At 46.0% G+C, this 15,000-nt stretch overlaps 1 protein-coding gene across 1 annotated transcript in view; it reads right to left on the bottom strand.

Moving 5' to 3' along the window:
• Window positions 1-2,252: 2,252 nt before the first annotated feature.
• LOC101860337 (mucin-5AC) overlaps window positions 2,253-15,000 on the bottom strand; it is a gene marked incomplete at its 5' end in the record, with an annotated part of 23,299 nt that continues 10,551 nt past the window's right edge. The window contains 4 exon segments of the mRNA XM_013083477.2: window positions 2,253-6,355; window positions 6,780-6,890; window positions 9,203-11,465; window positions 11,958-12,103. Coding sequence (XP_012938931.1) covers window positions 3,932-6,355; window positions 6,780-6,890; window positions 9,203-11,465; window positions 11,958-12,103 — 4,944 coding nt within the window. The 3' untranslated portion in view covers window positions 2,253-3,931.

Below are 15,000 nucleotides of genomic sequence, written 5' to 3'. Positions count from 1 at the left end.
AAAAAATAAAAAAATAAAAGGTACTTTCCGAATGTTGTGTTTTGAAGTTTCTGTATTTTGAAGATTCATAGGGATCTCAAGCCAGCACTTTCATTATTGATATCACCAGTGGGACCTATAAGTCGCCTAATCGCCTACCCAAAGAGCTTTAAAAAACCCAAACAAAACGAAAACACAAAAGATGTATTAAAATTTAGCTTAAAGACGACAAGTAGGATTCCATCTCTTGGGAGTTATTCCTCTTTCGATTTTTTAAAGACTAATTGGGAAAACAAAAAAGAAAACGGAACAAGTAATTATCCCAGAGTCTCGAGAGACTGATTGGAGCTATAGCCCAGCAAAAGTAACAGTAGTCCAGGCTTTAAAAGTGCTCTCAAGGAGGAACGAGAAGGAACGCCACAGAAGTAGGAGCATGGCAGACTGTTCAAGGAGCTTTTCGAGAAGTAACCGATGTCACATTGGGCGAAATAAGTACAAACAAGGGTAGGCTGAACAGTTTCTCCAGGAAATTTAGAATCTTGAACTCTTCTCAACGGCAGATCCTGCTGCCGCCCCATCTCTCCCCCCTTCTCTCTCTCTGTCGCTCTCTCTCTGTCGCTCTCTCTCTGTCGCTCTCTCTCTCTCTCTCTCTCTCTCTCTCTCTCTCTCTCTCTCTGTTTTTCTGCTGGGAGGTTGTATCCCTTTCAGCCGGGTTTGCCATGCCAGGCAGGTTGGAAGCCCACATCCTAAATTATCTCATTATGCCGATGGCAGGCGCAGAAATCCCCTACGTTTTCTTTAAAAAGTAAAAGAAGAAGAATTTGACATTGTCGGCCACCATCTAATCCTGGTCCTAGTTCTGTGGAGTGCGCCACAAACTCAGTGCGTTAGTGACGCTGCCCATTTCTCCGATGTTAGTTCTGTTGGTACGATGTATTTAGCGTCGATGCCCACTTGCCCTCGTTTTGTTTATCAAGACCAGTTTCACTTCGTTCGATCCGATTTTGGGAAACGAAACCCATTTTTTTTCTGGGTCAGAATCTGGTGTGGCAAAGAGGCGGGCGAATAGGTCAACATCTGATGCTTGATATCTATGAAACAGGGGAGAGAGAGAGAGAGAGAGAGAGAGAGAGAGAGAGAGAGAGAGAGAGAGAGAGAGAGAGAGAAGAGAGAGAGAGAGAGAGAGGAAGGGAAAGAGAAAGGAAGAGGGAGAGCGAGAGCGAGAGAGAGAGACAGAGAGACAGAGAGAGAGTGTGTATGTGTGAGAGAGAGAGAAAGAGAGAGAGAAAGGGAGAGAGAGAGAGAGAGAGAGAGAGAGAGAGAGAGAGAGAGAGAGAGAGAGAGAGAGAGAGAGAGAGAGAGGGAGGAAGGGAAAGAAGGAGAAAGCGAAAGAGAAAGGGGAAGGGAGAGAGAGAGAGTGTGGTGTATGTGTGTGTGTGTGTGTGTGTGTGTGTGTGTGTGTGTTTGTTTGTTTGTTTGTTTAGTATAGGGTTTTACGGCGCTCGCAACTGCATAAGGTCATATGAGCGTGCGGGACACACCTAATACTTTTTCGTTGGTAGGAAATTTTGAAGGCTAGGTGTAGATCTTTCCTACCAGAAGATCAGGGGTATGGCAGAAAAACAGCAGTTAGGAGGAGCCAAGGAGTAGCAGTAGAAAGGCTGCAGAAAGAGTCAGGAGCCCAGAGGAGGGGGCAAAGGAGGTGAGGGGGTGGGGGCAGAAAGTGGAAATGAAAGCAGACAACAGAACATTGTTAGAGATCAGGAAAGGATGTGAAAGGAGACAATTTTAGAGAAGAAAATTTTTTGGTCGCTACCCGGAATCGAACCCGGGACCTTTGAATGAGAGGCCAACACCTTAACCTCTAGGCCACGAGAGCCCCCCTGTGTGTGTGTGTGTGTGTGTGTGTGTGTGTGTGTGTGTGTGTGTGTGTGTGCGTGCGAGAGAGAGAGAGAGAGAGAGAGAGAGAGAGAGAGAGAAAGAGAGAGAGACAGAGTGAGAGAGAGAGAGAGAGAGAGAAGGAGAGCGAGAGACAGAGAGAGATATGTAATACTGGCGGGGTGGGATTTGTCTAAAAATTAAAAGAAGTCTTTTGTTCTGAAGGGGAGAATGATATAATAAGGTCGAGATTAATTTTAAAAACACGACAATACGGCCAGTTGTAAATTTATTACTTAATCTGAGAGTCCCCTCCAGTCACATCGGAGATGAAAGCCCCTGACCCCTTCATATTTTTGTACAAGCACAGAACAAACAAACAATAAAAGTTCACATTCAAATGTGCAACGTGTCCAAACATACAACTGTATGTTTAATGTCATTCTTCAACAAAGAGAAAATAATTGTACAATGAAAGTGGCATCTTCAGCTAACTAAAAATAAAGCTCGAAAAAGGGTTGTAAAAAAGAGTAATAATACATACACGTATATATAAATATAGTTTGCAAAAATACAACGAGGGTGTAATAAATAAATACATTCAAGTATATACTGATAATAATATAATAATAATATATAAATCTACATCTACACGTTATCACAGTTGAATAATACAGACTTTGGCCTACACGTTTCATTTCACAAACCATGCTTTCAGTTCGTTGTCAAATGATGAGGAACTACGACACTGTAATAGACAATTCTCAAATACCATTATTTCCATACCATTGACATTATAATATATCCCTAGATCACACACTGTCATGTCCGCCCGCTCTCTGCTCTCTTTATAAAAACTTCTCTGTCAGCACTATGAGCCTTGCCTTTACGTCCAAATGAATGGAAAAAACAACAGTATCGCCATAGTCGAGTGCACGCGGCATCTTCCACCCTAGTCCTTAATTTGGCTAAATTTTAGTCAAACAATGCGCTCCATAGTGAATCAGAAATACGCAACAGTGCACGATCTAGGATTATTTTAATACACGCCTACGTACCTCATTTGTTTATTATATAATATGTTTATTTAACACACCAAATACTCGTCACACTGAAATTCGGAACGTTACACTGTGTGTATGACTGTTATGTTAATGTGAATGGATACGTGTCAAGGATTAAAAAAGATTTGATGAAAGCTCATGAGGGTGACATGTGTATGAGGAAGTTGACGAGAAACTTCCAAATATTTACACGAAACAAAACGAAGGGAGCCTGACTTTTGAAGAAGAATGGATCAAGACGTGATTTAAGATTAAGATTATTTTTGTATAATGTGTTTGGACCAACTGAAGGAAGAAAGAGAGTTCCTGTTTTTATATGCTTACATAAGAAAATATATATGTAAAATTGGATTAAAGTTCTGATATATTCATGTTCAACAAGTATGCCATACTCAGCGTTCATCTTGAACCAAATAATTGCGTTCCATCATCATGTTAATTAACATTATTCATTGTGGAAGATGTATTTTTTTTGTAAAGCAAGCGAATAAAAAACCGTAATATCATTATTTCAGTCCTTATTTTCAACGCACGCAGATTCATTCGAGTCGTTCGCTCTAAGTCTAACAAACACAAACCTTCCAGTACTCTTTCTCTATTTTCTTTTTTTCTTTGGGGGAATTTGATTTGGTCCCTGCCGTAAACTGGCCACCTTCTGTTACGTACTTTTCTATTAGCTTGTCCTTTTTCGTATCGGGAGAATCCAAGGGCAAGTGCAATAATTATTTTCTGTCAAAGGGTAGGTGGGCGGCTTCTGTTGTAGATTATCTATTCTTTTGAAGAACATCTTTAACACCATCCAGCTCTGTTTACATGATCTACCTCAATTGACTTTATTTGTGGATGCGGGAGGTGGAGGGGGGGGGGCTTTTTTGTTTGTCGTTATCTTCTCACGGTACCTTTGACTAACGAAAGCTTTCCTTTTGGGGGGTTGTCAACCTTCAATGTATATTATTATATGATTGAGAGGTGTTGTATCCTTGCCGATCTGCGTACACAACAAATTATTATTACTTCTGTTTCTTCCCTTTGTCAGACACGTCATCTTTCTTCGACTTGACCCTTACTTCTTTTTTCTTCGACTTTTCTTTTTCGCCTGACGCTCCGTCTTTCTTCGACGTGGCTGCCTCTCGTTTTTTCACGACTTCTGCTTTCTTCTGGTCCCCTGTTGCGCCGGCGGCTTTCGGAGGGGCGTCCACGCTAGACCCGCCCACTTTCACAGGGCGAGCTCCGGGAATTTCCACAGTGCTGCCCCTTCTCTTCTCCTCCACGTGCTCTACATTGTCCTGCTGAATGGAGACCACTCGCTGTCTCACAATGACGAAAGGGCGGGGCTTTCGGGGAGGAGAGGGGGATTTAGGTTCAGGCATTGGGGGGTAATGGTGCGGGGGAAGTTGTAGCTGAGGCCAGTGTTGTTGTGGTGTTTCGGGTGCGCTCGGGGGCGGTAAGGTGGCGGTGGACAGGGCAGCAGCAGCTTCGGCTGGGGGCAAGGTGGGTTTACAGGCCGGCGGCTTCTCTTTCTTCGTGTCAGAACTCTTCTTCTTTTTAGACAACAAACGTTGCATGAAGCCTAAACCTCCACTTTTCTTAGGTTTTTCCGATTTCTCTTTTTCCTCCCCTCCTTTCGTGCTGTTTATTGTGTCTGTGGAACCCCTGGGGGTTGTTGTGTTTGAACTTTTGTCTTTGTCTAAGGAGGAGGAGGATGTGGTGTGAGATATGGAGGTACACGAAGACCGGGGTCGGGGGCTTGGGGGCATGCTTGTGGCAGGGCTGGGGGTGCCATCAGATCTTGCTGCTGGAACTGTGATCAGAAGGTCGGGCCCCAGCAGAGGTTTGGGCATCATGGCAGGAGAGGGAGGAGCAAAGACACCAGAGCTGGTCTGAGAGGAGGAGGGGGAGGAGGTAGTTGGGACGTCCTGGGTGCCCGAGGAAGGACGTGAGGTAGCGGCGGCGCCCGCGGTCGCGGAGGAGGCTGAGGCGAAGGAGGAAGAAGAGGCGTCCGAGCAGGAGGAAGAAGTTCGAGTCTCCGTAATGCTGGGGAGGGGCCGTCTCAGCGGTGGCTTCTCGTCCGGATGGCTATCCTTCCGGACAGCGTGGGCGGGGACAACGTAATCTGGAGGGCTCTTCTTCTTGGTGATGGGGATTTTACTCGGGGAGACTCGAGGGCTGCGACTACCGGCGATCTGACCCGCACTTTCTGCCGCTTTGTTGAGCAGCGTTTGTGTTGGTACCGTTGCTATGCGACCTGGGGCGGAGTTGTATCGCAGCAGAGGAAGCCTACTTGGAGCCAAAGGCTGGCTCCCCATCCGGACAACTCCAGAACGAGGCTCGGCCTTCAGTTTCCGCGGCAGACTCTGAGTGCCATCACAGCTGTTGTCTCCCTGGTTGTCTTCCCCTGATTTACCGCCGTCCACGCTGCTTGTGACCTTGGTGGTCGGCTGGGAGGGCCGTCTGCCTTTCAGGGTTGTGATTGGCTGAGGTTTTCTGATGGTGGGCGTGTCCTTCTGTCTCAGTTTGATGTCGGCCTGCTCTAGCAGATTCCGGACCTGTAGTTGACGACCAGCTTCAGGACTTCCTGGTGGTTTAGGCTGCGCCCGTTGAGGGACATCGTTTGGACTCAATAAGTCCGACTTAGGAGTCTGGCCGGCTGCCGGGTGAGAAGAGAAAAATACGTCTCCATCAGACGTTTTCCGGCGGGTCGGGCTGTTGAGTCGTTCGGACACATTTCTCAGCTTGGAGATGCAGGCTGTGATCCGGCCGTCCAGCCTAGTGCTGTCCGTCTCAATAGCCACATCTTTTCTGTCCGTCTGCGACGTCATGGTTACCTTGTCAGCTGACCTTGACTTGATGCTGGGTAACATTCCAGGTTTCAGCGTACTTGCTTGGCCCAAGGTGCTGGTAGATTTATCCATTTTGGACACGTAAAAGGTCATGGTTCCTTTGGAGAAGAGATGCCTCATCGGTGTGCAAGTTTCTTTCTCTAATGTGAGGGCGTTTTCTGTATTTACACCGATGCTCACCAAATGTTTCTCCCACTCGTCTCTAAACACGCCGCTTCCCCCACCTACTCCTCCCCCTCCGTCCACCTCCACCATAGACTTGATGATCTCTCCTACACACCTCTTGTCTCGACTCTGAGATGAACTGGTAGATCCATTCATTGCCAGCCCGCTAAACGTCGAGTCCTGAGAGGTCACCATGGATGACGTCATCCCAGACACCGATGACGTGGCTAGCTCTCGGGTCTGAGTCCCCTCTTCTACGCACTGGACAAAGTCTGTGGAGGTCTGGGTGTCCACCATGATGACGTCATTGTCCGAGTCGGAGTCGGAGACGAGCTCAAACGCTGCTTCCGGGACCACGATCAGTTCGTCGACGTCTATCTCACTGAGCAGGCCGATGTAAGGCAGGGACTCCGTGCTGGTGGCCGCGTCCTGGAAAGAGGAGGAAACAAAACACAGTATTATTGTAAAACATTCTTTCCTCTCATAAAACTTGCCGGCTTCTGTGGTTTAGCGATTAGACCCTTTCGATTTCGCATGCAAGAGACCCAAGTTCGATTCCAGAGTGGATAAAACATTTTTGTTATCTAGTACCTTGGTTTTTCTGCTGTTGTATCCGTCTCAGCCTGAACTGGCCTGCCACGCAGGATCTGAAGCCCGTTCTAAATTGTGTTGATGGGGGCGTAAAACACTTACACTAAAAACAATGTTATAATAAAAGAAAAAGGAATGTACTGCTGATGACATTGATGATGACGACGAAGGTGACTATGAACAGGATAATTGCACTGATGATGTCCAATGAAGACATTTCTACAACGAATTGTAAACCAGACCACAGCCAGAAGAACCTCACCTGATGCTCCCTGGCCAGCGGCCGTAGACACGTCATGTCCTCCTCCCAGTCCCCGGAAGTGACGGAGCCTTTGTCCAGCAGACGTGGCTGAGGCGTCTGCACACCTGTGTCCTGGAGACAACAAGTAAAATAATGGGTGGTTGGCGGGTGCTCAGCTGTAGTCAGCTGCTTTTTTCCTATCAAACATCTATCGTTCTGATCTTCTTATCGTTCTATGCTCCTTCTTTTCTTTGTATGTTACTCTCTGGTAATACCTCTTATCTTCGGCACTTATGGGACTATATATTTGTGTTGCGAGTGCAGTAAAACTCTACTAAAAATAAAACCTACATAGGTAAAACATGGCGTCAGCAGTGTATGAAGTATCCATAGAGACATACATTGATAAATATCGTACTAATGTATGACTGACAAGGCATAGCGATATATTGATGAGAAAAAACACTGTGCACTTTCCAGATAGTCGTCATCCAACCACAGTTAAAACTGACCGTTGAAAAGTAGTGGAGAAAGGAATAATCAAACAAGGAAGAACTGAGAGAAGCCCATGTGGCCCGCTCACTGATAAGAACAATTAAGAAACGACAAGTGTACTTTCCAGGACACAGGATTCGACATAACGGTTTCGAATATCTTGCTCTCACTGAGAAATTAGAAAGCAAAAGAGGAAGGGGTAGACACAGAGAAACGTATGTTATGGAAAAACCTGAACAGATGGATAACTGGGAAATGAATTTCAGATCTGGCACTTTATGATGATGACGAGTGGAGAAATGGGTTATCTATGACATCCATGCATCTACTAACCAACCACCTAGTGGCTATATAATATATATATAGCAGAAGCTTAACAACAATAACAGCAGAAAAAAATTTCAAACGTTTGTGCTATTCTCAGTCATGTTCTATTCTACATGAATTTATTTATATTAATACCTATTCGAACCACAAAGTTGTATATTATTATAAAACAAAGCATCTCATTTGATACGTGCAAACTGCTATGCTAGAAGTCTAAATGAATTACAATTTAAAAGTTATATTTTTTGGACAGGTAATAAAGAATGAACAGGGGCAATGACAAGGACAGTTTGATAAGTAACAGATGTCTGACGTATATTTTAAAAAGTGAACTTTCTCCTACGACATTACATATTGTTCATGTAATCACGAAGATACTGCGTTCCCCAACACACTAATAACAGGATCCAATTTAAGCAATAAAAATACGTGCATATATAGCAGACAAAGATTAACCTGTTCCCATATCGGCCTCAGTAAAAACAGAGTTCTCGATTTCATAAAGACGTCTGTACTCCAAAATTTATAATATATTGTTATTTAAAAAGTGTACATTGCTGTTTTCAAAACTGAATTTGAACAATTTAAAAATAGATAAGTCATTCTGAGTTGCAAAGTAAAACCAAACTGTGCTATGTTCTAATGTGAAAACAAACAACTTGTGTCTCGCGCGCTCATATGACCTGATGCAGTTGCGAGGGCCGTAAAATTATTGCCAAGACATAACAACAAGACAGTAACTGACCATCAGAGGCGCGGTTTTTGCTGTGTGGGACTGCTCCCCGGATTTCCTCTTCGACTTCCGGAGCTTACAGACATTGGGGTTTGGATAACGTGAGGTCTCACTTCCAGTATGAGGCAGGGAACAGGGAAGAGCTATCCAGGGGGTTGTGAAGTTTCTCAAGCGTACTAAAGCAAAGGTCGAGAAGCACAAAGCTGACGGCAATACATAATATACTCCTCACGTTTTACAAATGACAAGCCTAAGCCATTTCCAGCACTCTTCCGATGCTCTCAGCACGAGTGCCTAATGTTTCTGTCCTATTGTTACTGCTTTTGAAGTCAAACTATGTCCACAAGTCTAAGCGATTTCCAGCACTCTTCCGATGTATTCAGCACGCGATCATGACGTTTTGGATCTAGTGTTACTGCTAATGGACTCAAACTATATCCAAATTCTCTCAGACGAAACTGCTCATAGAAGCACATGCTGTTCCCGATTTTTTTTCATGGCACGCACATTGACACACTGTTTCTGCTCTTTAGCTTTATAGAGCGATTTTTTTTCAATACGCTCACGTTATTTTATTCCGAGGATGAAGCAAGCCTGGCACAGAATGGCACACGTTAGAATTACTACAGTGGGTTAGCAGTTAGCATCACAGTTAGACGACGAAAAGCACAGTTTCTCAGACGAGGGTTAAGTGGACTAGCAAAGGGTAAAAGCTTTTTACAAAATGTACAACAATTTCATCTGCCACAGCTTTTGGTTCGACTCTCACACAGAAATATCGAACCAAAGTTTTTTTCCCATGCGTTCCAGGAGAGCGGCAGAGGTCTCCGAGGCGCTCAAAGGGCAGCGACGTCTACATGTGAGCGCGGGACACAGACAGGTGTCTTACCTGCAGTGTCGGCCGGTACGAGGAACACGACATCGCCATCGTGCCTACGTCCTGTGTCTTGCGTATCGCGCTGTCGCCACCGCTAGCGGAAGGGGAGTTAACTCCTTCAGCGTTGCCCACTCCACCAGCCTGTCTGGACAAACCGCCGTGATCTTTATCGACGGCGCCGTCACCCGTGGAAAGTGTAGAAGACCCAGGATATGGTACACAGTGCCCGCATTTGGAACAGGCTTGCCCGGGCTGGGGTGAGGGGGACTGACTGCTGGGGGTTGAGGTTCCAGTCGCTGCGTCGTCGACTCTACCACCATGACGTCTGTTGCCCTGGAAATCGGTCATGGAACCTTCGTCAGTGTTGTCTACGCTGTCTGTCCCGCAAGCGGCGGTGTCTGTGATCACCTCCATGCTGGTCTGGGCGTCGGCGTGTAGCGGAGCGTCTGTCAGCGTCTCGTTGTCACAGACCAGCAGCACCATCTCCGTGTGGGAGTCGCGGTAAGACTTCACGTCCGTGCCTGTCGCCTCGTCGTTGGTCAGGACCGGTGTCGTGCCCACCCCTGTCTCCAGAGTGGCGGGGCGGGGTGGGGTGATGCCTGTGCTCACCATCTGTGGGTTGACAGTCTCCGTCCACTGGTTCACGGTCTTGGTCGGCTGTGTGGCTGTGTCTCTGTCCACTTTCTTCACGCCGGTGGTTTCGGTAGCTGCCGTCGAAGTCCTGATCTTGGTAGTCTCGGTCGCCTTACAGGGGCGTGGGAAAATGATGGGGTCGCTGGCGGTGTCTCTTGTGACTAAACTGCCAGAAGCACCACCAGCGAGAGATTGTACGCCACTGCCCCCTCCTCTCTTCTCTTCGCTGTTGCCGCTAGTCTCACGTGTAGGCTGGCTGGAGGACGACACAACTGTTGCGCTGTTCTCTAGGAAGTCGCTAGCCTGGCATTCCTGATCGCACTGCATTGTGATGGGTGTGTTGGTCGTAGCCGCGTTCACTTTGGGATTGACCTGGACAGCAAAGTTCTCACGCCGCACTTGGATGGTCCCGACCGCGCGGTGCTGGGTGGATGTGCTCACGCTGTCCGTCGCGCGGTCACAGGTGGACACCTGGTCAGTGAGCACAGCTCGGCTCTCCTTGTACACGTTGACGGTGCACGTCTCCTGGTCGGATTTCTCTAGGCGCTCCGTCTCTGTGTATTTCTCCTCCATCTTAGGCGTTCGTCTTCTCCTCTCGGCACCGCCCTCCTCACTGGTTGGTTCCGGCGACGTCTGCTGGTCTCTTGTCTCGGGGACAACCCTCACGTCCTGGTCTGTCATCGTCCCGGCTTCTACTCCTCGCACTCTCTGGGGAGTTTCCACTTCTGCAGCTGCTACTGCTGCCGCTGCACGCCGGCGAGTTCTTCTTGCTTCAAGGTCACTGGAGCCCGTGTCGAACCTCCGTGTCCTGCTGGGTGAGTCTAGTGGGGCCGTGTCCTGCATATCCGCCCTTTTCGTTCTGGCTAGGAGTTTGGTCAGTTCTGCGTCAGTCAGCGTATTTTCCTCAGTGCCCGTGTCTAGAGCAGAGATGTCTGTTTGGATGCGGCGACTGAAGATCTTCCTCCCAGGGGAGTAGAGATAGGGTGAAGACGGCAGCAGATCTGGGGCAGGCATTGGTTCAGTTCGGACAGGTGTTGTCGGTTGTTGGTCCAGGCTCTGATTGCTTCCTAGCTGCGAAGATGAAGAAGTCGTGGACGACGTGTCCGTTTGACATGTGAGAGATCTGACGTCACTCCTCTCCGTCATGGTCCCCCGGGCTTTGACGCTCTGCGCCGCTGTCGCCACCATTCCCCTGTCTCTCGTCTCTACGGACACCGTACTCGTATCACGTGACACAAGTGTCTTCCTGTCCGTCTGAGAGTCTGTGTGTGCCACGCGGGGTGTGGTCGTCACGTCAGACATCGTTGTGGTGTTAGCGTGGTTCTCTCTGGCTATCCCGCCACGGCCACGCAGGACATCCGGCGAATTGTTGGTCACCCCTGAGGACAAGGAAGAGGGCGGCGTAGCGTAGCTTCCGGAGTCACTGTCCACGCCACTGCTGCTCGTCGCCGGCTCGCCGTTCTCCGAGGCTTGGACGTTGTCTCCCCCAAAGTTGAGCTCTCCCAGAGTGACGTCACCAGGGACAAAAGTCAACTCGGAGAGGTCAACTGCCACCACGTGATCGGGTTTCACGGGTTCTAACAGGGTCGTCATCTTTGACTGAATGTCTTTCTTTACTAGTAGAATATCCACGCCTTGTTCCCTGAAGACAGAGTTTTCAAATTGTTCGGGTTATTTCTTAGGCTAGAAAATATATACTCGGCGCTGTAACTGTTATTCAAATTCATACAAAATGGCAGGAATAGACAAATTACTAAGGAAAAGTAAGGAAGCAAAATTTTCCATTGATACTTTCGAACCACACGAAACGAGCCGCGAAGAAAAGAAAATGCCATGTAAGAAACAGTAGATCACGAAAACACGACATTTATCAAAATTTCACTTCATGGCATACTAGCTCGATTGAAGAGATGTTTCTTTGCAGACGAATTGTACAGCTACAAACATTTTCAGAGTGACATCGGTTAGATTACTTAACTCACCGATAAAACAACACAAAAAACCAACAAAACAAAACAAAAACAAAACAGCTACAGCGACAACACTACCACAACCTCCTACCAAACAAAACAACGACAAAATAACTACAGCAACAACACATAAAACACCTAAAACATTGCCCTCGACAACTTACTTAAGCATGACGTCTGTAAGCTTGCAACAACTGTCCAGGTCCGCCTTGTACTCATGTAGACTGTTCTTCTCCTGGCTCAGCTTGCTGACGTCACCGCCACACAGACCGTCCAACTCCTGCATCAGTTCCCGTTCCCGGGATCGCACCTGGGGATGACCAAAGGGAGGGGGGAGGGGGTGAAGGTAACGTCTATTACTTTTTATTTAGGTAAAAGTTTTAGGACACTTGCAAGGCGATTAGGTCATGTAGGTGTGGTCATGTAAGCGCCGAAGATTAAATTTTAATTAATGACTAGAGAATAACATACAAAGAAAAGAAGCAGGAGAGATAACGACGTTATGTGTTTGATAGGAACGAAGGAGCAAACCCCACGTTTATTATTTTCATTATGATGAATTCTGTAGAGTGTTGTAACAACAACAATAATAATAATAATAATAATAATAATAATAATAATAATAATAATAAAAATAATAATGATAATGATAATAAAAAAGAAGAAGAAGAACAAGAAGAAAAATAATGATAATAATATTTCTTAATAGCGCCCACTCCCGTTCAATGCAGCTTTTGGGGATTTGTATACATACACTCTTTACACGAACACTAACACATACGCAGACATTCTTACCAACACAGCACAATCAAAGACTATAATATTATACACATCACATTATGAACATAAAAGTATAGTGATTAAGAAAGGAATGGCTATCAAGATTACTTTTCAAGAAGTATATTTTAAAACGAATTCTAAATTTTGCCTTCGACTTTGTATCCTTAAATGTTGTAAAATTGTTCCAGATAAGACCTCTCAGCCAGTAATCACTTCGATGGGACAGTGTTTCATTTAGGAATCAATGAAATTACGTTTATTGGAGAAATACAATTTTTCTTAACTTCAATTGTAAGTTGTAAGAGAGATATTTTTCCCTTGGTCTTGAAAAACGCTGTGACAATTTCTATGAAGTTGGAACTGCAATGAGTTTTTTCCCCCCCACTTTTCAAAGTCACAATTACATATAAGGCACGCCTTTCTGTTGTTAGCGGTTCGTTCCACTTTGCGGTTTGAGTCGAGGTAAACAATACGGTAATAATAGACAATAGGTAGCATTTGTATAGCGCAAATCTCAGCTCAACAGCAAGCTCTATGCGCTTCACAATCTATACTATTACCCCAGCAGACCTGAGAGCATTCTGAAACAACCTCAACTTCCTGGGAAGCATATAGTGCAAGCAGCCATTTATAGGCGCTAAAACACTAACATACGGACAGGTTATTTCGCTGTCCATTGCCAGGTGAAGTGAGGAAAATTCGTGTAAAGTGCCTTTCCAAAGGACACAACGTCGGGCCCGCGGCTCGAACCCCCAGACCCGCAACCTCACGATTACGAGTCCGGTAGTCTAACCACTAGGCCACCGACGGTAAAAGACCCTTGTTCGAAATTCGTAAGAGATAGAAAGCATTCTAGGGAGTCTCCAAAACAATTCAAATGACTTGTGCATGGAGGTGTCAGCTAAGATCACAATCTTACAAGTTCGTCTTCGGCAAGACAATGTGAAATGGTGGCGGGGGGGGGGGGGGGTATTGGGAGGAGGGTTTCAATACTTCCAATACAACCTCTGCTCACTTAACGCTCGTGTAGGCATTTATCCCTCTTCTCTCACTATACTCTAGTATCTTGCTGATTAATTATAAGACCCCCCCCCCCCGCCGCCATTTCCATCTTCCTATATCTCCTGTTGTATACAGACATTGCCATCCCCATTTGTGTTAAGACTTCCAAACTCTCATTCAAGGTCATGACCATTTCAACCCTTCGTAGAGTAAATGTGCACGCGTTTCACACACCCCTATCAACACTTGCCCTGCGCAGATCTCCACCGGTATGTCAGATATCACACTACAGTAAGCAAAAACAAAAACAAAACAACAACAACAACAACAACAACAACATCACACCCACAAGCCATTACTGGGTGAATGACGTCCACACTGCCCAATCAGCATGAACCGCCAAAACTCGACAAGCCCTCGGAAAATGAGTATTCCTGGGAGGCTGGCGGCTACAAATGAGGCAGAGACGGAACAGTGCGCGTGCTCCGAGGCTAATTGAGCAAAGGGGACATGTTCCATCACGGTGATCGCATTCACCTGCCCGCTGAGGGAATCATGCTTAAGGAGCCTCAGAGCGGAGGGAAGTCACGGGCGTGGCAACACGGGGATGTCTTAGAATTATATAGTGCTATCTGACATTTTTGGCCGTTTTGAGTTACTAAGACCATGAGGTCAGAAACCAAATGTTCTATCTGCTCTATCAAAATCGTACGATTATCCGTAGTCGTTATCAAGATATTCAATGAATTACATTCAAAATATTGATGTGTTGTGAAACTCAAAAAAATTTAAAGTTATATTTCTAAAAACTAGGTACTGAGCAGATATAACTTTGTAATTCCAAGCTTAAGTAGCGACGCGTTTTCTCCCTGCGCCTAATTACGGCTGTCTGCTGGCACAATCCGTTGAGCATATTTTGTGATGAGGAAAACGGATACTCGTTCGTTTATTCGCATTATGTTCTATATTATTTGGTTCAACTGTCATGTAGTATTTCCCTCATCTCTTTGAGTAGCAATATTTTTTCTAAATGTAGGTATTTTTACACACAATTTAGAATGCCTGTCAGTGCCAACCCGGGCTGACAGAGATACAACATCATAGTAGAAAGACAGGAATGGTCAATAAAAATTATCCAACTCGTGAATCGAACTCAAATCTCCTGCGTGTGAAAGCAACGCGCTAAACCGCTACACCACATACGCCGTTCCCTCCCCTTCTCCGCCCCACAAACTGTTTTGGTATGATGTCAACAAAGCAGGAACAGAAAGATCGAAAGCACAGCAAGCAAAGCGAGGACTCCTCTTCTTTCTCTCCCTCTCTCTTTCATACTGCCCTAATCTCATCCTCTCTTTTTCCCTCCATCTTCGAATACTCTTCCTTTATCCGTCTCTCTCTTTCTCTCTCTCTCTCTCTCTCTCTCTC

Source organism: Aplysia californica, unplaced genomic scaffold (genome assembly GCF_000002075.1).
Source record: "Aplysia californica isolate F4 #8 unplaced genomic scaffold, AplCal3.0 scaffold00234, whole genome shotgun sequence".
NCBI lineage: Eukaryota > Metazoa > Mollusca > Gastropoda > Aplysiida > Aplysiidae > Aplysia > Aplysia californica.
This window is presented reverse-complemented; position numbering and strand designations above follow the sequence as displayed.